Raw genomic sequence first — 27,919 nt, forward strand, 5'->3', positions numbered from 1 at the left:
TAATTATGCGGTCGTCCAGACCTCGAAGAGTCCTCGGCGTTCATGCGGAATCTGGGGCGTCCATCGCGCGTCATGCAGACAGACTGCGCTGCTGTCAACAAAGAGCGCGCAAGTCTTAACCCCACCGCGCGACAGTGTTGCAGCGGCACCTGCTGCTCTTCTCCGATTGGCCGCCAGCCGTGTCAATGCGAACAAGCTTCATCTCTTAGACGCTCATTGGTTAGTTCCACCTGTCAATCTTATCATCGCGCGTGTAATTGGCTATCACGTGAGCTGCTGCCAGGACAAAGGCGTGCCCGCTGAGCCACACTCCCCAGGCGGGTTTAAAGGATTATAAGGCCTTTAATTAGCGGCCGCTTCTAGAAGGCGGGACTTTGCGTGGAAGTCTTAAACGTCATTGGTCAAAAGCGAGGAAGCGTCAGCGTTACGGTGAAGCCTCCCTCTTGCCCTCACTTCTCTTTACTGTCTGTTTTATTCTCAGTGTGTGAATGAGTTTGCGGCTTCACCCGAGCGCTGTAATGCGAAAAGCCGCATTTGCACTATTAGTAATCACACACTCAAAAGAAAAACAGAGACCACCTTTCTTTTTACTTCACTGCTCTAGTCATATCAAGAGTGTGGATTAACACAGTTAAGGTAAGACGCGCGTTGTCTTGTATAATGTCCGTTTCTCCTTATTCTGTACCGTGCGTCTGATCATGTTTCAGTGCGTTATAGGGCCTCGAAATAAAGGCGAAAATGACACCGGAGGGGGACAGTCCCCCTTAAGAGTGGTCTAGTAAAACCCCGGCATTTAAATCCTTTGAAGAAAACAGTCGCATCCCGGCGGATTGAAGGATCTTGTAATGAACGTTCAATAAATAATGCATTACGTTTTTCGAGTAGCACGCTATTTAATGATTTACGCAATGAAGTAGATTAAATTAAATGGGTCTTTGTTGACGGATAAATCGACGTCTGGCCGTGAATAGAAATAAATAGTAATCACCGCTAAAGGGTGTTTCCCTGAACCGTCTTAAAAAGTATGAAGGGTGCAGGCGGTCTGCACCTTATTCCATGCTCATGCTGCATTAAACCTGTCACATCAGACTGCTCTGTTTTTGTCGAATTATACATTAGTTTAACGCCAGAGGTGTGGTTTCTCTTTTTTGTAGGCTATTGTTGGTCTTTTATTATTGTAATGGTCGCTTTTGAAACAACCTTGTTTAAAGGGACAACGATAGACACGCGCAGAATATACAGCGATATAGACCCAGCCCGGCTACCGGCGCACGACACAGGCGGTGTCTCAAACCCCAGTGAACTAAAACACTTTTGGCCATCAAATGCGCGTTCCGGGGCGATTTGGTCACACCACCCGCATAATACGTAAAACGGCTTATTAAAAATGTTACCATGGGAACTATGGAAGGTTACTGGCGGTGTTATAAAGATCTTGCGTGTGTTTGTTGCTCTTTGACCGCGTAAGCTCGACATCATAAGCTACAGGAGCCAAAAGACATTTAAAATGATAAATATAAACAATGTTAATTCCTGTACTATTCTATTCGTGTCGTTTCTGTGTCATCAAGTAACTCTAATAATTAGTTTATGTACCAGAGAAAAGAAAGAGAAAATACACCCTAATTCTTGTCATATCTTACACATACTTAAATTCAGAGAGTTTCACCCGAGGAAGACATTTGAGTCACCGTGAACATTCCATAATCACTGTGAAGGAAAGGTGTTGATAGGTGTGCCAGCCTGGTCCCCTGGATTTCCACTGTATTGAACAATCACTGCAGAAATTAACCAAGATGTTACTACCCATCCACCTGGGTCATAATCATCTGAGTTTAGCTACTAAAAGGGATAGTTCACCTGAAAAAAAAACTATCAATAATTTTACAGTCAGATATTTTTTGCCCATCCAATGGAAGTCAATGGGGGTTTTGGGTTCCAGTGTTGTTTGGTTTCCAAACAAGTAAAATATATATTTTTATTTTGGGGTGAACCCTCTCTTTGAATACGTTTTGCTTTCTCCTGGGTGTCAAACCTATCATTTTGATTTTGACACATTTTACAGGTTGAGCTGGAATTCAGACTAAATCAGCTAACTTTGTGACTTTTTTATGTCAGTTCTCTAGAAAATAGATTTAAAGCAAGTCAGTGATCATCTAGTTCATGCACATTCCCTGCATGTTGTAAAAAAAAACGTGTCTCTTGACTTGACTCTCTTGTGGTTGAAGTTCCTACTTTCACAATCAAAGGTCTTGAAAGCCAGATGAATGAAGTCACTGCGTCCAGAGTGCCAACACGATCACAGCATTGTTGAATCATGTCACACTTACAGCAGAGTTCATTATTATATACCGTATGCTAATTGATTTGAAAATCATCTTTATATGTAACTATACTACTGTATAAGAACCCTGTTTTACTTACCGGGAAATGAGTATATACAGCCATGGAAAAATTAAAAGACCATTCCAAATGTTAATTTATACAGCATTTCAGCACACGAAAATAATTTTTGAACTTTTTATCTAAATACATGTACAAATATAATTATTGAATTGCTAGTACATGTTAAAAGTGAGCATGAACTTGTTTTCTTTGCAGTAGTTGAGGTCTGAAAAAAAAGAACATCTTTTCTGTTATTTTGATTATTATTATATATTATTATTATTCTGTTATTCTGTTATTTTGAAATAGTTTCTCCAGTTGTCATTTTCTGCCAATAAATTGAAAATATAAGATAGTATAGTAGAAAAAATAGTAAATAGCAGAAAATCAGTAAATAGAAATAAACATTTTTATTTTAAATTTCGGAAAAATATTGGTAGTAGTTCACAGAATGAAAAAAAAAATATCTTGTTCCTCGTACCCTAAATAGTATAATAAAAAAGCTGAAACTGACTTTTGAAATGGTCTCTTTCTTCAGCATCTTTATACATATGATGGTTTGGATTACCCATACTCTGAGGCATACAGTACAATGGGTTGTTTTTCACTGTGAGATTAAATGTGTAGACCCTTTTTTCCACTCTTTGCTATCTGGCCTGGTTGTCACTTTACCAATCCATCAAATTCATAACGTGCACGTTGTCCTTCCATCCTCCCCAGACACAAATGTGGTCCACCATACACAGAGACACACAAGCATCAACACACAGATTTAAACAAAACCTCAATAATCCAACCCCATTACACATGGTTTATATGGTTTATATATGTTTAGTCATACTGAGATAAAAAATATTTGTATTTACTCATCCTTTTGTCATTCCAAATCTGAATGACTTTCATTATCCTGCAGAACACAAAAGAAGATTTATCGAACATGCGTCCCCATTGACACAAAAACACATTTCTCATAGTATCTTATTTTGTGTTATACAGAAGAGAGAGTCATAAAGGTTTTGAATGACATAAAAAAAATTATGACAGGTTTTAGACAACACGAGCATGAATAAATGATGACATTTTTATTTTGGGGTGAACTATCCCTTTAAGCAGCCTTTGTGCTGTATACTAAGGTTGACTTTGTCAGTTAGACCATCCTACAGTATAACTGCAGCATTAAATGTCACATTACTGTAATCCTCCTGATCTATTTTATTTCTTTAGAGGGGTCACATGGCGTGAAAAAGCGTTACATTTCGGTCAAACGCTTGCAGTATTCGACCAATCACTACGCACTGGTGAACTGGCCAAACATACAGCTCACTTTTCAGCGCGATGAGTTCACTAAAAAATCTGCATGTTTTAGAGAGGCGGGGCGAGGAGGAGATACAAACATGTACAGTATGTGGAAAATAACGTTTTTGAACCTTAAATCATGTATACACATTGTATTCAATCTTAAACAAACGATAATGTTTGTTTAACCGTTTCATATGACCCATTTAACCCTCTCTGTCTGTCGGTATGTCTCTTACAATAATCTGCCTTATCTCTTCTATGTAATACGCACTGGCCATTTGCCTGTGGTGTGATATTACTAAGATCCTAATGATGATAGGTATGATTACATTAAGGGTAGTGATCTGTCTCTGTTCAGTATGTCATCTACAGTACGAACAGTTTCAAACTCAGTCTCTCTTTCTTTACACAGTGCTACAATCATGTCCAGGCCAGCGGGGGGTGGTGCTAATGATGTCACCTGCTTCCTCTCCACGGGGGCGATGCCTGGGTCACCAACCACTGTATTCTCTGCCTCCAGCCAAGCTGATTGGGCAGCCAAGAGGCTTATCTGGGTGCCTTCAGAGAAACATGGGTTTGAGGTAAGATGGAGAAGTCAGTAAGTTCTGGATAAGTGGAGTAAATGTCCTCTTGTGATTGTCAGAGAAACATATTGGCCGGAGTGATGCAGGGACCATGCAAGAAAGCATGACCAGATTCTTCACATTTAACTTGGGCAGAGTGCCCCCAGCCGCCCAACTCGTCTGTGAGTCGCGGTTTGAGTGCTTTGATATGACGCACTATGAATAGAATAACTTGTTGAGCCAGTGGTTGCTAAATGTCTTTTGCATTGCAAAAAAAAGATCCTGTCATAAAGTGTCCCATGTTGAGAATCTGACTAACTGAAAGGGAGAGAGATTTCAGTGCTTCCTGTTGGAGGTCATCTCTCTCTCTCTCTCTCTCTCTCTCTCTCTCTGACTCAGTATATCTATTTCTGCTTCTCAACCCCTGACACACTCCCCCTCAGACTGCCTGACTCCAATAAACATGAATGTATTCACTGTTTTCCACAAAGCAAGTAACAAGTGTATAAAAGAGAGAGAGAGTCAGTGCTTTGTATAGTATAAGAATTTTAAAAACTCAGACAGTGTCTGTAATCTTTCAGCATTGTTTGAATGAACACGCACATTCTGCGAAACTGATGACGCAATCCTCACACAAATTGTCAAGAAATGCCCAAGTCATGTTTCCATCTTAAATCAAGAGAAAAATTTGAAAATTATATATTATGGCCCGTTTTAATTAACAATAGACAGAAAAGAAACAAATAGAATAGGGGGCAATAAGAGAGAATATTTATTAAATATTTATAAAATTTAAGATACTGTAAAGTAATTGTCATGAATATAAAGTCATTATGCAACCCTCAAAAATAGGCCTTATATGTATAATCTTATAAACATTTTCTAGTAATATTTTCATAATGTTAAACATATAAAGCCCCAGTGAACCGGAAGTTGGGATCGTTTTTTAATTAAAAAAAGGGGGCGTGGCTTTCCTCTTCTCTGCGATTTGATTGGATGTATAATAACAGCCGTTGCATTTTAAAATGGAACTGGCCAGAGCCGTTGAAAGGGTAGAACTCTACAGTTTGTTTCATTTACTATACACGGATTTATTAACATGCAAATTAGTCCCCGCCTACATTTAATTGCTTGAGCTTATACCATTGATTATAAGTACATAGATGCCTCATTTGACGTGTAAGCAGCGAGTTTACAGTTTACCGGAAATATTGTTACAATAGATAATTATAAATCAATTGCATTTTGAAATAACAAGAAATTTGTGCCACAAAAATGTATATACAGTGATCCCATTCAATCTTTTCCCTAATGACCTTTTGTTTATTTTTCTTGCGGTCAGTCTGCAAGCATACGTGAGGAGCGGGGTGACGAAGTGGAGGTGGAGCTTACAGACAGCGGGCGGAAACTGACACTTTCAAGGGAGGAGCTCCAGCGAATGAACCCGCCCCGTTTCAGTAAAGTAGAAGACATGGCCGATCTCACGTGCCTCAATGAGGCCTCAGTCTTACACAACCTCCGTGACAGATACTATTCAGGACTAATATATGTAAGTCCCATGTTAAGCTTTGGTTAGTTTCCTCACCTCATTCCGTCTGACTTATTCACCTGACTGTGCACATCACATGAGTGTGTGGGGGGGGTTTTCTGAGTAAGCGAGCAGGATAGCGTTACATGCAAACGCATCCACGTGTTTATTCATTACTAGTTTGCGCTCAAATTTCTGCTCTGGTTTCATGCAGAATGCACTCAGGCAAGTCCAACACACATGCACATATACATTCATACACACATAAGACCAAGAGCCCTTATTCATAATAGATCCGTCAATGTTTACTGTCTGAGTTACTTGAGCCCAGTGTCTTCATGCGATTTGGTCCAATGAACAAGTTGAAATAAAGGCATGCAATCGATCCAGAATGTTTAAAAAGAATAAGAAATTACAATCTTTTGGGTTAGTTCTTAGTTGTAGTAGTAAGAGACTTCTTGACAGGTTTGCCATACAACATCATTATTTACGTCTGTTTGAACTCTTGTGTTTGTGTGTGGTTTCACAGACGTACTCCGGTCTGTTTTGTGTGGTGATAAACCCCTATAAGAACCTGCCCATCTATACAGAATCCATTATTGAGATGTATCGTGGGAAGAAAAGGCATGAGATGCCGCCTCATATCTATGCCATATCAGAGGCAGCCTACAGGAGCATGCTGCAAGGTACCATGGCAACCAACTGACCTGCTGTAGGGTGCTTCAGTGTTCGTGTATTTATTCATACACCATTTTCTGATAGAGGTCGATCATTGCCTGGGTTACTCCAGGCATGACCGAGAAACTGAAATTGATCATAGTCAGTGTGTTCAGATCATCTTCTAAAAGTATTTGTCTATCTATGGCATTATGTATATGTTATTCTTAACCATAACAGACAGGTGTACTGGCAGTGTTATTAAAACTATATAAATTATAGGAGGATGATGAGATAAACTGGACGATGATGATATAAACTATATTTATTCAAAGTTTTTTTTAATTGGTGTTAAAAATACAGGTTTAATGACTTTATAAATGCTCTTAATGTAATTAAACGTAATTGAACTTAAAGTATTTATGTAAATGGAGCTAAATGTGTTCAATTATGTATTTATATTATCTATTCTCAAAGCAAGTTTATAAGATTCTTAATCTTTTCTTTTAAGTTTTAAATATCATTGCAAAAAATGACTGCTATTTATGTCCTTTTTCACATGTCTTGTTTTCTTCACACAGACAGAGAAGATCAAGCCATCCTGTGCACGTGAGTTTCATGCAAAGCTTGTGACCATATGTCTGAGTATCACAACGTTTTTGTGGAAATATAAAGTTAAAGATTCAGAACTGTTTGGTAGCTCATCCAGAGCATCAAAAGAGCATTCTTTAAAATATATTATATGAAAATAATTCAACATTTAATATGAGAAAATGAGGCAGTGAGAGGAATGCTGGTGTCTTATTAGACACAGAGTTACATAATACAGCTAAAGTTTCTTGGTACCTCAAACCTGACATAGCTAAACATCCAAACAGGTTTTTCTACAAGTCTTCATTTTTTGCCTGTTTACTTAGGCCTACATGTGTTGCCATTTGTTTCATATGTATTTTGTTTTGTTTATAGTCTGAAGGGGAAGTATATATTCAGTCTTTTCATCTCCTGGTTGTTCGAATACCTTGCGGTTTGAACCTGTTTTTACAGACGGCCGTGTCTGTGGTGTTTATTTGTTCTGTTTGTGTGTGTATTAAGAGGGGAGTCTGGTGCAGGAAAGACTGAGAACACTAAAAAAGTGATTCAGTATTTGGCACATGTGGCGTCTTCACACAAGTCTGGCACGCTGGGTCGATCTAAGGACAGCGCTCTTCAGGTAAGAACAAAAACCATCAGAAGACATTAGGAGACAAAAACAAGTGTTCTCTTAAAGGAACTGTTTTCCCTTAAATGAAAATTCTTAATTTACTCATACTAGGAAACATGTCTGTATACATCCTAAAGCTCTACAATTTCATTACAATGCCCAACAATAAGGATTTGAATAGAATTTTACTTATAATACAATAACTAAAATCTTCTACAATTTTTAACTGACCCCACTGAAAGATAAAGAATATTATTTCAAATTCTATATTTTTTTCAATTTGACACAATTTTATTAACATTTTTGTTAAATTTGCATAGATAAGCTGAACTCCATGACCACATGTCGTGTGACAGTCCTGTCAACTCTCTCAAAACTGTCTCACATTGACCCCAAACTTATTGTTGACCATTGGCGTAAATGCTGGTGTATCTATGTTGGTGTATCTAGGCTATAAGCAAACAAAACCCAACAACTAAATTCATTTGCATGTTATTTTCTTAACGTTATGATTTCGTCTCTTCTCGCCCGCTCTGTTCTCTCGCTTTCCTGTGTCCTACTGTTTCTTTATGCTTTTCTTTTCTGTTCCCACGCTCTTTTCCTCGGCTCTGTGCAAAAGATGGACGGCACGCGGTCTCTGGGTCGAAGCAGCAGTTCTGTGAACAGGGTGAGTGAGGGGATTCATAACACTCACATGCGTGGTCTACCTCACAGGAGGACGCTCAGCAACTCTAATACATGTCCTGGCACTTTAATCTCATGATGTGTGATGTATCATATGTCTAATAAATGTGTGTGGATTTATTTGTCTGGTGGTTGTTTGTTAACATGTTTTTATGTTTCGGCTCATATATATGTTATTTTCTGTTTTTATCCCCTGTGTGTCCTGTATGTTTGTTCCATCACCCCATCTCTCTCTTTTTTGTGGACTCTAACAGACTGTGCAGTATGTGAGTACGGCCTGCATATGACTTTATACATTGTTGTGCTCTAATGCTTCCACTGTGGGCCTGTAGGAGGCGATCTATGCATATTATGAAAGCTTTGCTGTGCTGTTCCATGACCCACATAGACCATAGAAGTCTATTATATGTGTGAGAGCAAAACCTCAACGCAGAGGTTGTTAGGCTACACGGATTGTTTTTACAGCTATAGGCTTTTGCTCAGCTCTGTGTGTGTTGATGTGCGTGTGTCTGATCCAGGTTCAATTTTAGGACAAACTTGTAAACGTGTGTATGTTTGTGACAGAAAGTTTGAGTGTTTGGATGCACGCACTTATTGTGAAAATGGCTTTAGATCATTTCATATGCTGATGCTTAGCTTTCCTCTCTGAGGTGCATTGTGGGTAATATTTGAACTGCTCTGATGTGCTGTTCTTTCTGTCCTCTGTCTAGGGGGAACTAGAGAGACAATTACTGCAAGCTAATCCCATTCTTGAGGCCTTCGGCAACGCAAAGACTGTCAAAAATGACAACTCTTCCAGATTTGTAAGCTCAGCTTCATAATATTTATCACAAGAAGTCATGTTTGATTTCATAAACTGGTTTGACATGTTTGTTTTGGATTTTTTTAGGGGAAATTCATCAGGATCAATTTTGATGTTGCTGGATACATTGTTGGTGCTAACATTGAAACTTGTATCCAAACAATTGATTAATTTAAACCTCACAATAATACACACACAGTTTTTAAATGGTATCTTCATTTTTCCTGCAGCTGCGTGTTTTATTCCGTAAAACATATAAAGATAGTCGGAGGTGCGTCCTACATTTGTGTATGTACATTTTTCTTTAACCCGAGTGTGTATCAGATCTCCTGGAGAAGTCTCGAGCCATTCGCCAGGCTAAAGAGGAACGAACCTTCCATATCTTCTACCAGTTCCTCTCTGGAGCTTCTGAAACCATCAGAAGTAAGTAGATGGCTAAACACACACATCTATCACACTCTGTTTTGGGGGTCTGTAAAGTTTAACTTGACATTTTCATTTATTTTTGCTCATTCTGTAGAGGAGCTTCTGCTTGGCAGTGCGGATCAGTATCGCTTCCTTTGTGGGGGCTCACTACCTGTTACGGGTCAGAGTGACTCTGAAAACTTCACACAGACAATGGACTCTATGACCATCATGGGCTTCAGCAGTGAAGAGTCCATCTGTAAGGGGAAATATATAAGGCAGCAGTGATTCATATTTAAAAATATATATGAATTGAGATTATGAGAAGAAAAGGATGTGTCGTTTTTTTTCAGCGATGTTAAAGGTGATCTCTTCAGTGCTGCAATTTGGCAACATCACGTTTCAAAAAGAGAAAAACACAGATCAGGCCTCAATGCCAGATGACACAGCAGCTCAGAAACTCTGCCACCTGCTGGGCATCAGCGTGCTGGAGTTCAGCCGAGCCATTCTCACTCCTCGCATTAAAGTGGGACGGGAGTACGTCCAGAAGGCCCAGACCAAGCAGCAGGTGTGTGTGTGTGTTTGTGTTTTTTTGTGGGTTCATGTAAGTGCTTTTTAATGCTCCAAATGTGCTGCTTTTACCTTGGAATAATGCAATAAAGCATCAACAAATACGCAAGGCTGCATGGACAGGCAAAGAGTTTGCCCAGAACCGTTTTATTCCGCCAACCTTAATTAAATATTGCTATTGTTTAAATATTTGATGACAGTGGTCCTGACAGAAATTGGACGACACAGGATTTCAATACTCTTAGTTTTAAAGGGGTCATATGGGTCCTTTGTTACCATATGGTATGTTCGGTGTGTTATAAGTTGCCCATTTATGTATTAGACAAGTAAAATTGCAAAAATGAAAGTGGCGGAACAAAAGATGCATTCTATCTAAAAGCCAATGCTCACCTGATGTTCCAAATATGGTAAGAGGCGTTGCATTTCCATCACACGCTTGCAGTATTCAACCAATCACTACGCACTGGTTAACTGGCCAATCATAGCACACCATCGTTTTTTCAGAGCGATGAGATTTGTAAAAAATCTGTGCGTTTCAGAGAGGCGGGGCAAAGAGGAGACACAAACATGCATTGTTTAACATGATACAACCTTAAATCGTGTATACACATTGCATTACATCCAAAACCAAACAAAAATATTTGTTTTAGCCATGTCATATGACCTCTTTAATTTCTGATGCAATTATGCTGGCTAGCCCCATCCACTATGAAATCTCACTGGTCCAAATTCCTGCCCTACAACTGAATGTTAAGTTTTAAATGTCTTTTGATTGGCTGATTTTAAGAGGAAAGCTTATTTTTCTCATGTGTTATTGTGCTCAGGCTGATTTTGCAGTGGAGGCTTTGGCAAAGGCCACGTACGAGCGTCTTTTCCGTTGGCTGGTGCACCGGATCAACAAAGCACTGGACCGCAGACAGAGACAGGGAGCTTCGTTCATCGGCATCCTGGACATCGCTGGATTTGAGATCTTCCAGGTGGGAGAGCAGACCAGAGGGTCTTAACAGCTGTTCATTATTTATCTGATACATAAATTAACGTCTCTTGTGCTTTCTGTCTCTGTAGCTGAACTCCTTCGAGCAGTTATGTATCAATTACACCAATGAAAAGCTGCAACAGCTCTTCAATCACACCATGTTTGTGCTGGAACAAGAGGAGTACCAGCGTGAGGGCATCGAGTGGAACTTCATTGACTTTGGCCTGGATCTTCAGCCCTGTATCGACCTCATCGAGAGACCGGTCAGTATAGTTATGTGTGTAGATCTTCATGCACATCATGGAGAACCGGGTTCTCACTAGCAGTTCCATTAGCTGTTCATAAGTAGTTTTATTAACTGGATGTTGCTGATTGGTTGGTTCTGCAGGCCCATCCTCCTGGTGTGCTGGCATTGTTGGATGAAGAGTGTTGGTTTCCAAGGGCGACGGATCGCTCATTTGTGGACAAGCTGTCAGGCGAGCAGGGTTCACATCCGAAGTTCATGCGGCCGCGGCAGATCAAAGAAGAGGCTGATTTCTCCATCGTACACTACGCTGGCAAGGTTAGGGAAACTCATTTTCCATTTCTTCCTTTTGTCTTTTGAAGTCAATGTGAAATCTAAATAATTTTGGTTATTTGTTTTTAGGATGCATTTTCACAATAATAAATAGCTCATTTTATTTAAAGGTCCAGTGTGTCATTTTTTGGAGGATCTATTGATAGAAATGCATAAATTATACTGTACATAACTATGTGTTCAGAGCTTTATAAAGACCTTATATATTGAAGCGATATGTTTTAATTACCTTAGAATGAGCTATTTCTATATCTACATACGACATGGGTCCCCTTACATGGAACTCACGATGTTGTTTCAACAGTAACTGCGATAATATTATTATGTTATATATAATCAAGCCTGACGTTTTTTACTTTATCGCTGTTAACAACGACGCAGGAGAAGGCACAAAATGCATAACATTGGTCGCTTCACTTTTATACATTTATGTCAGTTTTGTTTGTTGCAATTCGCAACCTCACCACTAGATGCCGCTAAAATCCCACAATGGTCTTTTAGAGCTGCTGTTTGTAACTTCTGCCTTTATATCCCCATCTCTGTTTGATACATTTAATTTGAAGGATATCTTACATGTATTAACATGTGAGACAAATGACAGCTCGTATCCAACATTCATTTTTATAAACTTAGGATTCAATAACTAATTTATTTTTATTTTTATTTATTTTAACCAGATTGTATCTATAAAAACAAATTTAAAATGAAGTTAACATATACTGACTTGTGGATGTTATTGACTTTTCTCTTCATCTTGTTCAGGTGGATTATAAGGCAGATGAATGGTTGGTGAAGAACATGGATCCTTTGAATGATAATGTCGCATCTCTCCTGCATCAGTCATCTGATCCCTTCATCTCTGAGCTCTGGAGAGAGGGTGTGTAAAAAGCATGCGTATAAGGTGTAATTAAACAGGCTGGTGTATGAAAAATCTGTTTGAGGGATATTTTGACTATTTCATATTTCATTTGAACTGAGCAGGTCATCAGATTAAAAATATATACGATGATTAAATAATCACTTGCCATTTAGTATTAAACAAAGATTCAAAATCATTAATCAAATTAATATTCATATTTTACCTTATTACTAATATTTATCTTTGTAATATATTGCAGACTAATACTTTGCTTGTGATCTCTCCTTCTCTCTCCCTATCACCTCTCCTCCTCTCCGTATCGTTGGTCTTTCCTCTTCCCTCCTCTAATCTCCTCTTAGATATTCAAACTCTTCCTCGTGTGTACTTTTTTGACTCCTATGCCGCAATGCAAACCAATGGCTCTGACAGCAGTAGGTTTTGCTTGCTCGTCTTTTATTTAACCTCTCCAGCAGTTACCAACTCACCCTCTTGTGTCAGAACTGTGTGTCCATTAGAAAGTCCTCATTCTTAGTAGTTTGCCTTCTCTGTTTGATTACATTTTGATGTGATATGTAGTTGAGTAGAATATGTAGTTTGTTTACCGAGTTGGTTAAAAATTGTAGTTACATTTCAGTTTAGATGGTGTGATCTGACGTTTATGCTCCTTAAGGCATTTTTCTTCTTAAAGGGATAGTTCAACCAAAAATGAAAATGCTGTCATCATTTACTCAGCCTCCTGTCATTCCAAACCTGTATGACTTTCTTTTTTCTACAAAACACAAAAGAAGATATTTTGAAGAATGTTGGTAACCGAACAACAACGGTACCTCTTGACTTGACGTGAATGGGTACCGCAATTGTTAGATTATCAATTATTATCAAGAAAGAAAGTCATACAGGTTTTAAAGGACAAGAAGGCTAAGGAAATGAAGACAGAATTGTCATTTTTGTGTGATCTATCACTTTAAAACATTTGTATTGTAAATGCCAACTGCTCTCATGGAATTGATTTCTGTTTGGCAAGTGTCCAATAATGTAAGACAAAAATTTAATCCAACATGAAATTACAACATTATCGTTCAAAAATCATAAAAATGTCATGAGACATGTTGACTTTGGCCTAAACAGAACCGATTCTTTAGATTCTTGTTACTTTGTTTCTATAAAAACAGTGAAATGCTTCTGAAATCGCCTACTTTAATAACTGTGCTAGGTTTGTAATGAGTTATATGTCCCAAACCTCAGTATGCAAGAAAAACTGTAAGTGAGAAATGTCTGGGTGGTCTACGCTGAGACTTCTCAGAATGCAACGGATGGATACTTTTGTATCCCATGAGGTGGAGGGAGCTGAGGAGACAAATTCAAAAAGTTACAATAATAAATGACAAATACCTGTGAAAAAAACTTTTGCTGATTTATCAGTCAAGAGAAAGGTACTTCATTTAATTCACCCACTGTCACAGTATGTGATTTCAGACGCAGAACACAGTTAAAACATTATCACATTAGCAAGTTCTAACACTTTTTTTATTTTGTGTCGGTAAGTGGAGAGGATTGTGGGTCTGGATCAGGTGTCGTCGGGTGAGAGCAGTGGACCAGTGAATTTTGGAGCAGCTGGGCTCAAAACGAAGAAGGGCATGTTCCGCACAGTGGGTCAACTCTACAAAGAGTCCCTCACTAAACTAATGGCAACCCTCCGTAACACAAACCCCAACTTCCTGCGCTGCATCATCCCCAACCACGAGAAACGGGTAAGACAGAACGACAGAGCAATATGGAAATACATATAACGTAAATAAAAACATATTCCTAAAAAACTGAAATGGCTCTTTAATTGTTCTTTGAATTGAAACAGGCAGGAAAATTGAGTCCTCATCTGGTTCTGGATCAGTTGAGGTGTAATGGAGTCCTGGAAGGGATAAGGATTTGCAGACAGGGCTTCCCCAACCGCATCCCATTTCAGGAGTTCAGACAAAGGTGTGTGTCAAAATATAGTAGCTGTTTACATAATACGATTATTTGACTTTTACACTTCATGTATGGATTATGTATGTTACAATTTATAATATAATATTTGTCTTTCAGGTACGAGATCTTGACTCCAAATGCAATTCCTCGAACCTTCATGGATGGGAAACAGGCGAGTGAGCTTATGGTAAGTGGCCCAAACTTAAGTCTTTTTGACCTATGGTTCATAATGTTAGAGATTTGGGGATCTCAGAACACCTTAGCAACAGTATAGCAACTCCCTGGCAACCACCTAGACACCCTTTCATTGTCGTTTAAAACTTTGCAAGATCAAGCAGACACTCTTCTAACATTCTTACTGTTCTCAGATCAGCGTTCTGGAGCTGGACAGGAATCTTTTCCGGGTGGGACAGAGTAAAGTGTTCTTCCGTGCTGGAGTCCTGGCTCATTTAGAGGAAGAACGAGACCTGAAGATCACCGACACCATCATCCGCTTTCAGAGCGCTGCCCGTGGATACCTCGCCAGGAGGTAAACATCTGCACGTGTGCGTGTGGTACAGTAGGTCAGTGTTTACGTGTGTGTGTTAATGATGTGTGTTTCTGCAGGGCATTCCATAAGAAACAGCAGCAGCTCAGCGCTCTGCGAGTGATGCAGAGAAACTGTGCAGCTTACCTGAAGCTCAGAAACTGGCAGTGGTGGAGACTCTTTACCAAGGTAATACACGCCTCTCCCAAGGCATGACAGTAACATAGAGATTTATAAACTAAAACCGTACATATCTTCACTAAACTAATAACCCTACTAAAAAAACCTAAGAAACCCAATAGAAACCATCACAAAAATTCCATCACAAACCATTTGTTTTTTTCGTTAAAACCATCACCATCGCAGAATGTATTTTTGTAGAGTGTTTTTGGGCATTATACCATTAGGAATAATCTGCCAGATGACACACCACCAATAGAATCCATCACATACCAGTAGACACATTATAGTTTTCATTAAATGCATTACATTTTCTGTTGCGTTTTGGGCAGGGTTCTATTGTTTTTTCAGAAGGGAAGTGTGTTTTTATGATGCAAACACAAGAAAGGACCGGGGCGAAGACACAATTTTATGAAATCATCATTATGTCCCAATACCGGCATAATTACGTTTACTACATGATGTCCTAACCAGGAGGAAAATATTATTGTACAGAGGTTGATTTTTCATAGCTCAGGAAATCCGATGGCATTCTCCGCTGTGTTTCCTCTAAGTTATCAAAAGTAAATGATCCTAGTGTGCGTGAATGTATTTTATGTTAAATTGTCTTTTTGACATTTGACCTCTCGCTTAGGTCAAACCCCTGCTGCAGGTGACCCGACAGGATGAGGAGATTCAAGCTCGTGAAGCACAGCTTCAGAAAGCCAAAGATAACCTCAGCAAAATGGAGCTTGATTTCACTGAGATGGACAGAAAAAATCAGCAGGTGCATTCATCATTGCTCGTTTTCATTCGATTTTTTGCATAATCTTTGATTTTCATATTCATCCGATGTCTTTCTTATCGACAGCTGTTGGAGGAGAAGTCTGTGCTCACCGACCAGCTCCAGGCGGAAGCGGAGTTATTCGCAGAAGCAGAAGAAATGAGAGCCCGACTGGCCAATCGCAAACAGGAGCTTGAGGAAGTGTTAGGAGAGCTGGAGACCCGATTGGAGGAGGAAGAGGAGAGGACTCTCCAGCTGACCAATGAGAAGAAGAGAATGCAGCAGCACGTGCAGGTGAGGAAGAGTGTGTAGCGATAGAGGTCCAGCTTGATTGAAGATCTTCGGTCAACAACATCTTTGTGTTTCTAACTCTCAGGATCTAGAGGAGCAGCTAGAAGAGGAAGAGGGGACACGCCAGCGCCTCCAGCTGGAGAAGGTCACTCTGGAAAGCAAAGTGAAGAATCTGGAGACCGAGACCTTGACGATGAGAGAGCAGAGGGACCGATTTAGCAAAGTAGTTAAAGAGTCCAGTTGAATTTAATCCATCGGAATAAACTCAGTTTAGCAGTTAACAATGGTTTGTTTATCTCTTTTGCTCTGTCAGGAGAAGAAACAGCTGGAAGAGAGACTGAATGAGGTGACGGATCAACTCACAGAGGAAGAGGAGAAGGTGAAGAGTCTCAACAAGTTGAAAAACAAACAGGAAGCTGTCATCGCTGATTTAGAAGGTAACTGTCGAACTCCCCCTGGTGGACGGAAGCGGTATTGCGGGGGCTCTGGGTTAGGCAGAATCAAATTTTTGACATATTTAATAAAAACATTGATATATTAAATGAATTCTCCTCTGTTTCTCTCCGATGCTTTAATGTAACAAACCAAAACGTCTCTTTCTGTTTCTCAGAGCGTCTGAAGAGGGAGGAGCAGGGTCGCCTGGAGCAGGAGAAATGGAAAAGACGGATGGAGGCAGAAGCAGTGGAGGCTCAGGAGCAGATGTCTGACTTTAGTCTGCTCTCCACAGAGCTGAGAAACAGTTTGAGCCAGAGAGAGAAAGAGATCACCACACTACAGACACGGTACACACTGTTAATAATCTAGGCTGCCACTATAAAGTAACTCCAATAAACATAAGATTCAGAACGGCGTCTCTTCTCTGTGTCTCTCAGGATGGAGGAGGAGGGCGCGCGGCGTGCAGAGGCTCAGCGAGCTCTTAGGGAGGCCATGTCTCAGGTCTCCGAGCTCAAAGAGGAGGTGGACAATGAACGAGGGATGAGGGAGAGAGCTGAGAAACAGAGGAGAGATCTGGGAGAGGAGTTAGAAGCTCTAAGGACCGAACTAGAAGATACACTGGACACTACAGCTGCTCAACAAGAGCTAAGGTGTGTGTGTGTTTTAGATCCTACCACAAAACATGCCCCAGTTAATTGATTCTGGCAAATGAAAACTCTTTGAATTTTGTTACTAAAATAAAATAAATGAAATGCAATTAGATTAAATCTTAGAATTTAAAGTAAGATTACCCGAAATGTGGGGGTACTATTTCTCCAATTCAATTTATTTTCATTCAAGTGGTCTCATTGTCATGTATTCAAATGTTATGTGGTTTGATTTGATTTCATACGAATTCAGTAAGTGATGATTATTATTATTAAATTTTGTGTAAATATGAAATATTATAATGTTTAAACAAATAAAATCCCATTAAAAAGAGTAATAGCAATTGTTTTTTTTATCAGAAGCATTTAATAACCTTTAAGAAATAATATAAAATGTTTAAAATTATAAAAATTAAAAAAGATGAAATGTAAATCTTTGAACATCAATTGATTTTACTCTATCTATTGACTTCATAATATTAATTCAAGTGCTCACTAAGTTTAAGCATTTATCAGTTTTATCCAAACCGACATACAAAAGTAAGAAAAACAATGTGATTATTCTTAAGGATGTCTGAACATGAGAAGTACTATGCAAAGTTTCAACAATGAAAAGAAAAAATAATTTTGAATAAAGAATGAGTGTTCATTTCAAGTGTTCCCAGCTGAGGTGTGTTTTAAACTGTTTAATATTTTATATTTTACCCTGTTTGTCTGTGTGCAGGTCTCGGCGTGAGGCTGAATTAGGAGAGCTCCAGAGGTGTTTAGAGGATGAGACCCGTCGTCATGAAGCCCAGCTCTCAGAGCTCCGCATCAAACACACCGCTGCCAACGACTCCCTGCAGGAGCAGCTAGATAACGCCAAAAGAGTGAGTATCAGTGTGTGTGTGTGTGTCCAGTGCAGTGTGTCTTCAAGTTACTGTTACACTGCAGGTTACACATCTCCGTGTTTAAGCCCAGCTGTGTTTATTTGTGTGTGCGCACAGTCACGTCAGTCTCTGGACAAGGCTAAGGCTGTCCTGGAGGAGGAGCGCATGAACCTGAGCGCCGAGCTGAAGACCCTGCAGGGGGGAAGGATGGAGAGTGAGAGGGGCAAAAAGAGAGCAGAAGGACAGTTACAGGAACTGACCGCACGCCTCTCACAGGCCGAGAGGGAGAGAGAGGAAAGAGAGGAGCGAATCAGTAAACTACAGGTATGAATGAAAAAGCAAATAGGCCTGAAGAGAGTTCATTTGTAGGCAGGACTGTGTTTCTTTTTGAATAATTACATAAGGACTGCAGTTTAGGATGTTGGAAAACTCAAATTTCCCTCTTTCTCTCTTAGTCGGAGCTTGAGTCTCTGTCTAGTTCTCTCTCCTCATCCGACTCCAAATCTCATCGTCTAAATAAGGAGGTCAGCAGTCTGGAGAGTCAACTTCATGATGTTCAGGTAACTTAGTGTGTGTGAATGCAAATGTGTGTTTTATTCTACAATTGTCCACTATATGCTATAAGGCTCATGGGGCTAAATTGAAGTGCTTTTGAAACACTTATGACACATCACTTAATCATGATTGGATGAATGTACGGCACATAACCCGCCAAGAGATTCTCCACTGGTACTGGATGTTGTTCTTTTTTGAAGTGTCTTGAATAGAATGGCCTCTTTATTTCAATGCGCTTAATGTGTGTCCCGCTTTAGGAGCTCCTGCAGGAGGAGACACGGCAGAAGCTGGCATTGGGCTCGCGAGTGCGCACTCTCGAGGAGGAAAAAGCAGGGCTGATGGAGAGGGTGGAGGAGGAGGAGGAGAAGACCAGAGAGCTCACACGTCAGATTCAGAACCACACACAGCAGGTACAACCAGTCACAGTGTGATCAGTTCACTCAAAATGGAAACATGTCCAAATAGATCAAAATGGAAAAGTGTGAGTTTATCTATATTACAGCCATTTCAATTTACAAAGAACACATACTGATAAATAATACACATACTGATAAAATAAAGTATAGCTTGAATGCTCTGAATAGTCCTTTTGGCTGCACCCAGTTACATATGCCTCTATTATTAACATACCTAAACAGTTTTACTACAATAGACTCTTCTTTTTTATCACTAAAACTTATTTTCTCCTTGTTAATCAAAAGTCACTGACTGCACCTATAATATGTCAGAGGAGAACTGGCCCTCCCGCCTGAGGCTGGTTTCTCCCAAAGTTTCTTGTCCATTTATTCATCATTGGAATTTTGGTTCCCTGCCCCTGTTGCCATTTTGGCTCGCTCAGTGGGAGACTGCTGATATTAGATTAACTTCTGCAAATTCTATAAACATAAGAATGGTCCTCCCTGTGTGTACTCTTTACACTAATTTTCATCTTCTATGTTTAATTTTTCATGAAAAGCTGCTTTGAAACAAAGCAACCTTGTTAAAAGCGCTATATAAATAAACTTGCCTTGACTTGATTTAAAACGTGTCTGCCAAATGCCTAGATGAAGCTTAAATGTATTAATTTCATAACTCTGATTCTCTCTCTGCAGCTGGCTGATCTAAAGAGGCAGATGGAGGAGGTGAATGCAGCAGTGGAGGCCGGGGAGGAGACCAGGAGAAAGATGCAGAGAGAGCTTGAGAATGCCACACAGAGAGAGATAGCCAAAGAGGAGGAGAAAGAACGCGTGGAGCGACAGAAAGAGCGCTTGAGAGAAGAAATAGAAGACATGACGATCGCTCTGCAGAGGGAGAGACAGAACTGCACAGCTCTGGAGAAGAGACAAAAGAAGTTTGATCAGGTGGGATAAAGAAGGAAAAGATGGATGGATGAATGACAATTGATTCATCATTTACTTGACCCCATTTAATTCCAACCTGTATGACTTTTGTTTGTCGGTGGAACACAATAAAGATATAACATTAGCCCCCATTGACTTCACAAACACATTTCTCAAAGTATATTCTTTTGTGTTCCACAGAAAGAAAGAACCATACAGGTTTTAAACAACGTGAGGGTGAATAAATGACAGAATTCTTAGTTGAACTGTCCTTTAATAGAATGTGCAAATGAATTAATGGATGATTGACGACTCTTTGTCCTTGACCTCTGATCAGTGTCTGGCAGAAGAAAAGGCAGTAAGCGCTCGGCTGCTGGAGGAACGAGACCGAGCGGAAGCAGAGAGCCGAGAGAAAGAGACACGCTTCCTGTCTCTCTCCAGAGCGCTGCAGGAAGCCACGGGGCAAAGAGATGAAATGGAGAGAACCAATAAGCTGCTTCGCCTTGAGATGGAACAGCTGGTCAACGCCCAGGATGACGTGGGCAAAAATGTACGGCTTGGTTTTAATTAGCTATCAATTTACAGTTTATTGTACAATACGTGTGAAGTGATCAGTGAACAAACGTCCTCAGGTTCATGAGCTGGAACGGTCCCGACGTGCTTTGGAAACGGAAGCTCAGTCTCTAAAAGAACAGACCCAGGAGCTGGAGGATGAGCTGACCGAGGCAGAGAACGCTCGCCTGAGACTGGAGGTCACCCTTCAGGCACTAAGAGCTCAGTTTGAGAGGGAGATCAGCACTAAAGAGGAGAAAGGAGAAGAGAAGAGGCGAGCGCTCAACAAACAGGTAGAACGGAGTAGTGAAGGAATGACATCATATCTGATACTTCATACGATTTCCGATCTGAAATCAGATCTGGTGTCTTTTTTTTCTGCACTTGAACTTCAATTTCAGTCTTTCTCTTTGGTCGTTTGCAGGTACGCGAGCTGGAAGTGATGCTCGAGGAAGAGAAGACACAGAGAGCTCAGGCGCTGACGGTCAAGAAACAGCTGGAGACAGAGCTGCAGGAGGCGGAGGCTCAGGTGGAAACAGCCAATCGGAGCCGAGAGGAGGCAGTTCGGCAGATGAAGCGTCTCCAGGTTTGTGTGATTGAAATGTATGCGGCAGCGGGTTGTGATGTCATAAGTTTGAAATACTTACTACAGACAATAATGCCTTTTCTTCTCTATTAACTTCCCAACCATCAGACTCAGTTAAAGGAACTTGTACGTGAGCTGGATGAGACCAAGTTGGCGCGAGATGAGATTGTCGCCCAAGCAAAGGACAGCGAGAAACGTCTGCAGGTTCTGGAGGCTGAACTATTGCAGTTGACAGAGGTTTGTTATCCCACATGTGAGGACTCAATAAGAGAGATTTGTTGCTATTTGCTGTAACGTTCTGCCCTTCTCTCAGGATCTGGCTGTGTCTGAGAGACAACGCAGACAAGCACAGCAGGAGAGAGATGAGATAGCAGAAGAAATCGTCAATACCGCGAATGGAAAGTTAGTATTTATATGTGTGTGTGTTGAGGTTATGTGGTCCTCTGGAGGTACATTGTGTTTCAACAAAGAAGATTAATTGAATAACCAATATTGGATGCAGTTTACTTGTGTAGTCAAATTGGTTGAAAACAACATGTAATATTGAGTTGAACAAAGTATGAGTGAAACAAAGTAGAATATATTGATTCATGTTCAATATTCTGGATTTGACTGGAGGAGTCTAGTATAATTAAAATCTGAACATTTTTCCGACTCGTGTTCAAGCAGAGAAGGTTCAGATTTTGCTATAAATTATTTGAACAAATTACATTAAGGTACCATTTATAAAGCATTTATAAATGTGTTCATTAATGATTAATAAATAATTTATAAATGCATAAAAAAAGAGAGATACTGAGCAAATACTGAGCCATTTTTACCTTGTATGTAATAAATGCTTAATAAATGTTTTTATTCATGATTTATTTGACTAAAAAGCAGATTCATTATTATCTTGATGTTGTTTGCAATATAGGCTGTCAGACACTGTAGGGTGTTATGTTGTTTTTCATATACCTGCTCACTATTTGGCAGGTAGTTCGTTAGAATCCTCCCCTTTATTCATGCAGTATTAACTGCATCACATCCATTAAATTTACAGATTCTTTTTAAGTCAATTGGTTGTAAATTCAATTAAATTTCATTTATATAGCTACAATGTTGCATAGTCTCAAAGCAGCTTTACTCATCATTATGTCATTTTCATTGTAGATCGGCACTGTTTGATGAGAAACGGCGTTTGGAAGCGAGGATCAGTCAGCTGGAGGAAGAACTAGAGGAGGAACAGAGTAATGCAGAACTACTGGCTGAGAGGCAGAGAAAGAATACCTTACAGGTGCCAATAAACACACGCTATATACTGTCCTACACCAACCCATAGAGATGGAGATAGAGTGTGTGACATCTCTGCTTCTGTTAGGTCGAGACGCTCACCGTTCAGCTGTCTGGAGAGAGGACCCTGGCTCAGAAGAGCGAGGGTGCACGTGAGACCCTCGAGAGGCAGAATAAAGATCTGAAGACTCGTCTCAGTGAGCTGGAGGGGGCTGTGAAGGGAAAACATCGACTCAGCGTCGTCGCCCTGGAGGCAAAGATAGAATCAATGGAAGAACAACTGGAGCAAGAGAGACAGTGAGAGGACAGGGGCATATGTACAAATAATACAAATGCAAAAAAACATATAATTTGTTAATTATTTTAACAATTTCTATATTATTTGAGAACAGACTGCAGAGGGATAAGAGAAATATTGCCTATTGTTTGGAATTATTACATAAATATTTGTCCCTAAAATGGAATAACTGACCAATCAAAAAAATTTATTCCAGAGAGTCTTAAAAAGACTCACTTTCAAGATCATTCATTCACAGTGACATACATCAGTAATGTGTTTTTGTTTGTCCTGTTGGATGTGATCTCACCCTTTCCTCTGTCTCTCCCCAGAGAAAGGACTGCCGCCAATAAACTGGTGAGAAAAACAGAGAAGAAACTAAAAGAGGTTGTGATACAGGTGGAAGATGAAAGAAGACACGCAGATCAGTACAGAGAACAGGTGCTCCTCAATATCTTCTCCCTCTCTTTCAAGTAATTGTCTGTAAACAATTTTTTTTGCAAGTTTTAAACTTAGAACCAAATCAGCCAATCCTATTAATTTGATTACAATTTCATTTATATCAAAAATGATCAGATCTTTTATTAATATGGTATATATGATTTATATCATTATTTAGAGGAAAAGCTATTGTCCTCAGCTTGACTTCTGAATGGTTTCAAAGCAATGCATTGTAATGATTTTGGGCGGACAGCGTATACTCTAGTTGCGTACATTTCCACAGTTATTAAAAATGTATAAATTAAAAGTCTTGTCACACCCCATGCGAAAGTCTTTTAATTAAAAAGTTTGGATTCTTTTTGGAGCTTTGCTTTGCTGACTTTATATACAATTCTTTATTAGTTTTTTGGGTCGAGCACCTACTTGAGGTTGATGTGTGCTTTTGTTCTTCTTTTAAATTTCCCCGGTAACAGCAACTTTGCCTCTCTCTTAAAGATGTAGTACTGCAGGAATTCTTTAAAGAGGTCATAACTAGGGATTTGTAGCCTGTTAACTGTCTCCCGTTCCGTATACGGGACACCTAAATTTGAGTCAATATTGTGCATGTAATTTCTAATCGAATCATGACAAACTATATATCATTGGAAGGGTCTAAGACTCTAGAGTAAAGATTTCTTTGGTTTATTTTTTAATAATTTATGTAGGGAGAGTAATTGATTATTTTTTATAAAGAGTGTGCTTAGATTTTATGTTAACCTTTTGCGACCCGTATTTTCATAATGTATTTTTTAATCAAAGAAAAACATAAACTTTGTTCATTCATTTTGTACAATAAACCTAACAACATACCTTTAATTTTCATTTTTTGTGTGTATGTGATTTTTTTTAGAAATAATCAGCTACTTTTCTTTTTTCAAACGAGACCAACCATAAATCTATATTCCAAAGAATTTATGAGTTACCGCCATTTTTGTTCCAACATGCGTTTTCATGTATAGACACAAAAAGGACTCCGACAGTTAACAGGTCCTTCTTGGGTTTATGGAGAGTCCAACAACAAGTTTGTGTACATAGAAGGTTTAAAAAAACAATTATTTTGTAAAAATAGGCAGTTTTTCTTACCTTACTTCTTGACTGACTCTCAAATGATTCGTTCCGTGATTCATCTCAATCCCCTCCTTTCTGCTAGCCTAGTCTGATGTGATTGGTCAGATGGAGTAGTCTGCTGTGATTGGACTACCGCGAAGGAGGCTCACAAGCTACAGTGTTTGGGGGAGATGAAATGTAATTTTCATGATCTTATGGTACGCTTTAAATTACGTTTTTTTTGTTTCTATCTCTGTGCAGCTGGATAAATCTATGGGACGTCTCCGTCAGCTAAAGAGGCAGTTGGAGGAGGTGGAAGAGGAGAACTCTCGCTCCAATGCCCTGCGCAGGAAACTGCAGCGAGAGATGGAGGAGATGAGTGACAGCATGCACAGCATGAACCGCGAGCTCAACTCACTACGATCTCAACTCAGGTATACACACAGTCACCTGCTTACAACTGTGAGCTATGCCGTTTTACATTTGACAAGAGGTTGAGAGGCGTTTACCACATAGACTCACATGTGAACAATCCATTTCATGTTTTATTGTATGTGCATGTTTCATTCACCCATCGACTCGCGTAATGTGCCTGTGTGTCCATCCATATGTGTGTGTTTGTCTTCTAAATCCATTCAGCATCAGCGAACTCCAGAAGTCAGAACAGTAGGTTTATTTCATGTGTCTGTGTGTTTGAGAGAGAATAAAGGGTGAAATTGTGTCTTTTGTTTCTGTCCCCTTCTTTATTCTTATGGTGTGTAGAGGTGCTCTGGAAGATTAGAGAGTTTTTCTGCCCCTTGTATCTGATTTATTAAAGCACAGATTCTGCTGTTGATTCTGTAATCTAGAATTGAATTGTGGGTCACTTTCTGTCTTTAGACTGTGTAGTCCTTCACTAAATCAGACTCATATATTTCAGAAATTACTCTCTTTCACTTTGCTTTTGCTAAATTCAGTGGTTCTCAAACTGTGATATGTGTAAAACGAATTATGAAAATGAATAATTTTTTTGAAAAGATTTAAAAAAATGAAATATACATGTTGAACAACTTCATAATTCAAAATATTTTTGCAATATTATATATAGTTGTATGCACATGTTGAATTGTCATTGGATGATCGTAGCTCATGTGTTACATAGCAACAGCACAAATGTAGAGCGGGAACAAACTTTAAAGTTGTTTTATTTCATCTTCTCATAATTTTGCTACATTAGTAATAAATTGCATTTACAGAACAAAAAACAGCAGTTAATTGTAATCATTTGTTTGGTACTTCATCAGATTTTTAGAACCATTGATCTAGTTGATATACAGTAAAGTGGGCCCTCAAAGTATTTTGGACTTGTGTTTCTATCTTAAAGTGTTTAAAATGAATCTGTTTCGATTCCAAAGTAAATGTTTGTGTTTATATTTCTTAATTTATACATATAAAAACACACCATACACACATATATTATATAAACACAAGCATTTATTTTGGAATCTATTAATCACGATTATCTCATTTGACAGCTCTAGTATTAATATAATAATATTTCCACAAAGCATCCACCAAAACGATTAGTTGGCCAATAGTCATGCAAAAAGTCGGTTTTATGAAAACCACTTTAATGTTTTATTTTTAATTCAATGATATTCAAACATTGTGTCATAAGTGTGTTTACAAACATCCAAATATATTTTGAGGCCACTGTAAATGTATATTATATGTTGTGTATACTGCATATTAACATGCTCTCTGTTTCTCAGGCGAGCACCACTCGCTCTCTCTGTGCGTGCTGGCCGCAGGGCTCTGGTGGATGATCTCTCTCAGGAGAACTCAGATTCTGAGGATCCAGGTGCTTCTCCCACCCCGTCCAGCGGCCCGCCGAGTACCCCCACACCCTCAGACAACGCCCTGGGCCCTCCTCCCCCCTACAGCCTAACAGACGCTGAATGAGACAGGGACTGCTTGAAAGACTGACTGATTAACTGAGTTAACACACTTAGCTTTGCAATCGTCCACCGTGCAGTCATATTGACAACAAAACAACTTGGAAATAGGTTCAAATTGATTTTAATGAACTGACGAATTAGCATGTAAGATGGAAAATAACTTATTCAGTGCTCTTATAGTACTATTTAAAGCAACGATGCAGTTCCAAAGACTGCAGTTTTTTTTAAGTAAGAGAAAAACTACATTTCCCAGAATTCTTTGGGAACTAGAAGTACTGTATAATGGCATAGCCTCATATCCGTGCAGTATATCAGGCTAGTTGTGGCAAAATCACGATGGCCACTTCTAGCTCTCAATCGATGAAAAGCCATGTGTTTAAGAGAATTTTGCATGTTGATGGCAATCAGATGAAAATGCCATTTAGGTGTTGCAAAGATGATCCATATCAACAGAGTCATGTTCGGACTAAAATCCATTACATCAGCTGTGCTAGCACAAGCCATTGAACGTTTCTCTCTCTCACTCCGATTTCATGTATTAAGCAATTGAATAACCTCTCTTTGATATTTTAAAATATCTGTGTTTTAAAATTTTAGAAATTATAGCGCTGTTTCATATTAATACTTTTAATCAGATGTGATTTGGCATAGGACTGTACAAACCTCAAGCTATGATTGTACAAAACAAAGGCCGAAAGTGAGAAAGAGAAAAATGGCTTTTTATTAGATGAATACGCTACAAGTTTTATTCATCCATAGCTAGCTAGCTTTTGTATCTTAGCCATAACCTGACCTCAGATATCATGAGAGCAGAAAAGAAAGTAAAATATACATAACAAACATAAAATCCTGGTGAAAAACTAAAAAACAGCCAAATCTGACGGATTTCACTTCCATGTAGATTTAGCAGTAAACGTTTCTAGACCTTTTAAATGGACCCATTGTAATGTCATTATAACATTAGTAGTTACAAGTTCCTGAAGTTCAGCGTGTGATGTCTGGATGCAAACCATACCTTGTTAGCTCTAAAGAGAAAGCTTTTGTTGGAGTGACTTATATAGGTAGTTAGGATTTATTTATTTACGTCTTAACACATCAGCTCCAGTTTGAAACTACTGTCATTTTTACCTGTTATGAAAATTCCAGTAGTCTATCTATTTATTTTGTTTTGTATGATTTTTGTGTCTGCACATACTGTAGACATGTCATGGTTTCGGTGAAACAGCACAAAGTTAAAGAGATTACAGGTGTACGGTTGGGGAATATCAGTCTAGAACACTGGATAAAAACTATTGTCTTTGATGAGCTGCATTGAGCCTCAAAGGACAACAATCTTGAGAACATAACACATCTTTAAAAGCATATATGATGCTTACAGAATAAGAGGTCTGTTATGAAGATTTTCTTTGTCATTGTGTGCACTTGAAATACATGAACATAGGATATTGTATTATGTTTTTTTTCCCGAGGGTAAAAGGCTGCTACTTAATTATCTTGTAACGTTTTTAGTTTGTTTGTTTTTGAATGTGGTAAATGTTTATGGATCAAAGCTTTTATGTTGAGCACAAATTGGGGCATATGGATGACTAAAGGGACATAATTGTAGTTGTGTGCATCATGTCAACAGTACATGTAGGACAAGCCACAGATGTGAAGAAAGAACAAACATTATCTGAAAATAAAACGAGTATATAACTAATAAGATGGAT

General features: G+C 39.1%; 1 protein-coding gene across 2 annotated transcripts; it reads left to right on the plus strand.

Moving 5' to 3' along the window:
• Nucleotides 1-143: 143 nt before the first annotated feature.
• On the plus strand, nucleotides 144-27,912 carry myh14 (myosin, heavy chain 14, non-muscle). Of its 2 annotated transcripts, XM_056761689.1 has the most exons (44): nucleotides 144-636; nucleotides 4,097-4,265; nucleotides 5,590-5,796; nucleotides 6,305-6,461; nucleotides 7,014-7,041; nucleotides 7,525-7,642; nucleotides 8,253-8,300; nucleotides 9,028-9,120; nucleotides 9,207-9,270; nucleotides 9,444-9,542; nucleotides 9,640-9,783; nucleotides 9,878-10,092; nucleotides 10,919-11,071; nucleotides 11,160-11,333; nucleotides 11,459-11,632; nucleotides 12,410-12,524; nucleotides 12,866-12,937; nucleotides 14,052-14,257; nucleotides 14,362-14,483; nucleotides 14,592-14,661; nucleotides 14,843-15,003; nucleotides 15,081-15,189; nucleotides 15,815-15,946; nucleotides 16,031-16,237; nucleotides 16,320-16,457; nucleotides 16,548-16,671; nucleotides 16,845-17,016; nucleotides 17,107-17,319; nucleotides 18,041-18,185; nucleotides 18,303-18,509; nucleotides 18,641-18,745; nucleotides 18,998-19,150; nucleotides 19,832-20,080; nucleotides 20,397-20,609; nucleotides 20,692-20,904; nucleotides 21,036-21,197; nucleotides 21,306-21,434; nucleotides 21,511-21,599; nucleotides 22,350-22,473; nucleotides 22,558-22,766; nucleotides 23,079-23,187; nucleotides 24,535-24,707; nucleotides 24,913-24,939; nucleotides 26,025-27,912. In XM_056761689.1, the coding sequence occupies exons 2-44, from the start codon at nucleotides 4,107-4,109 to the stop codon at nucleotides 26,212-26,214; spliced, it is 6,171 nt and encodes a 2,056-aa protein (XP_056617667.1). In that variant the 5' UTR covers nucleotides 144-636; nucleotides 4,097-4,106; the 3' UTR covers nucleotides 26,215-27,912. The 2 variants fall into 2 exon arrangements, with proteins under 2 accessions (XP_056617667.1, XP_056617668.1); XM_056761690.1 differs by lacking the exon at nucleotides 24,913-24,939 and having other exon boundaries at nucleotides 145-636.
• Nucleotides 27,913-27,919: the final 7 nt, after the last annotated feature.

This window comes from Triplophysa dalaica, chromosome 12 (genome assembly GCF_015846415.1).
Source record: "Triplophysa dalaica isolate WHDGS20190420 chromosome 12, ASM1584641v1, whole genome shotgun sequence".
In the NCBI taxonomy this organism is placed as follows: domain Eukaryota; kingdom Metazoa; phylum Chordata; class Actinopteri; order Cypriniformes; family Nemacheilidae; genus Triplophysa; species Triplophysa dalaica.

Excerpts from the sequence above, each read along its gene's own strand:
- myh14 (XM_056761689.1), top strand. The coding sequence starts at position 4,107 with ATGTCCAGGCCAGCGGGGGGTGGTGCTAATGATGTCACCTGCTTCCTC. Across the intron at positions 9,784-9,877 it reads CAGCAGTGAAGAGTCCATCT|CGATGTTAAAGGTGATCTCT; the intron begins GTAAGGGGAAAT and ends GTTTTTTTTCAG. Across the intron at positions 21,198-21,305 it reads GGCAGATGAAGCGTCTCCAG|ACTCAGTTAAAGGAACTTGT; the intron begins GTTTGTGTGATT and ends CCCAACCATCAG.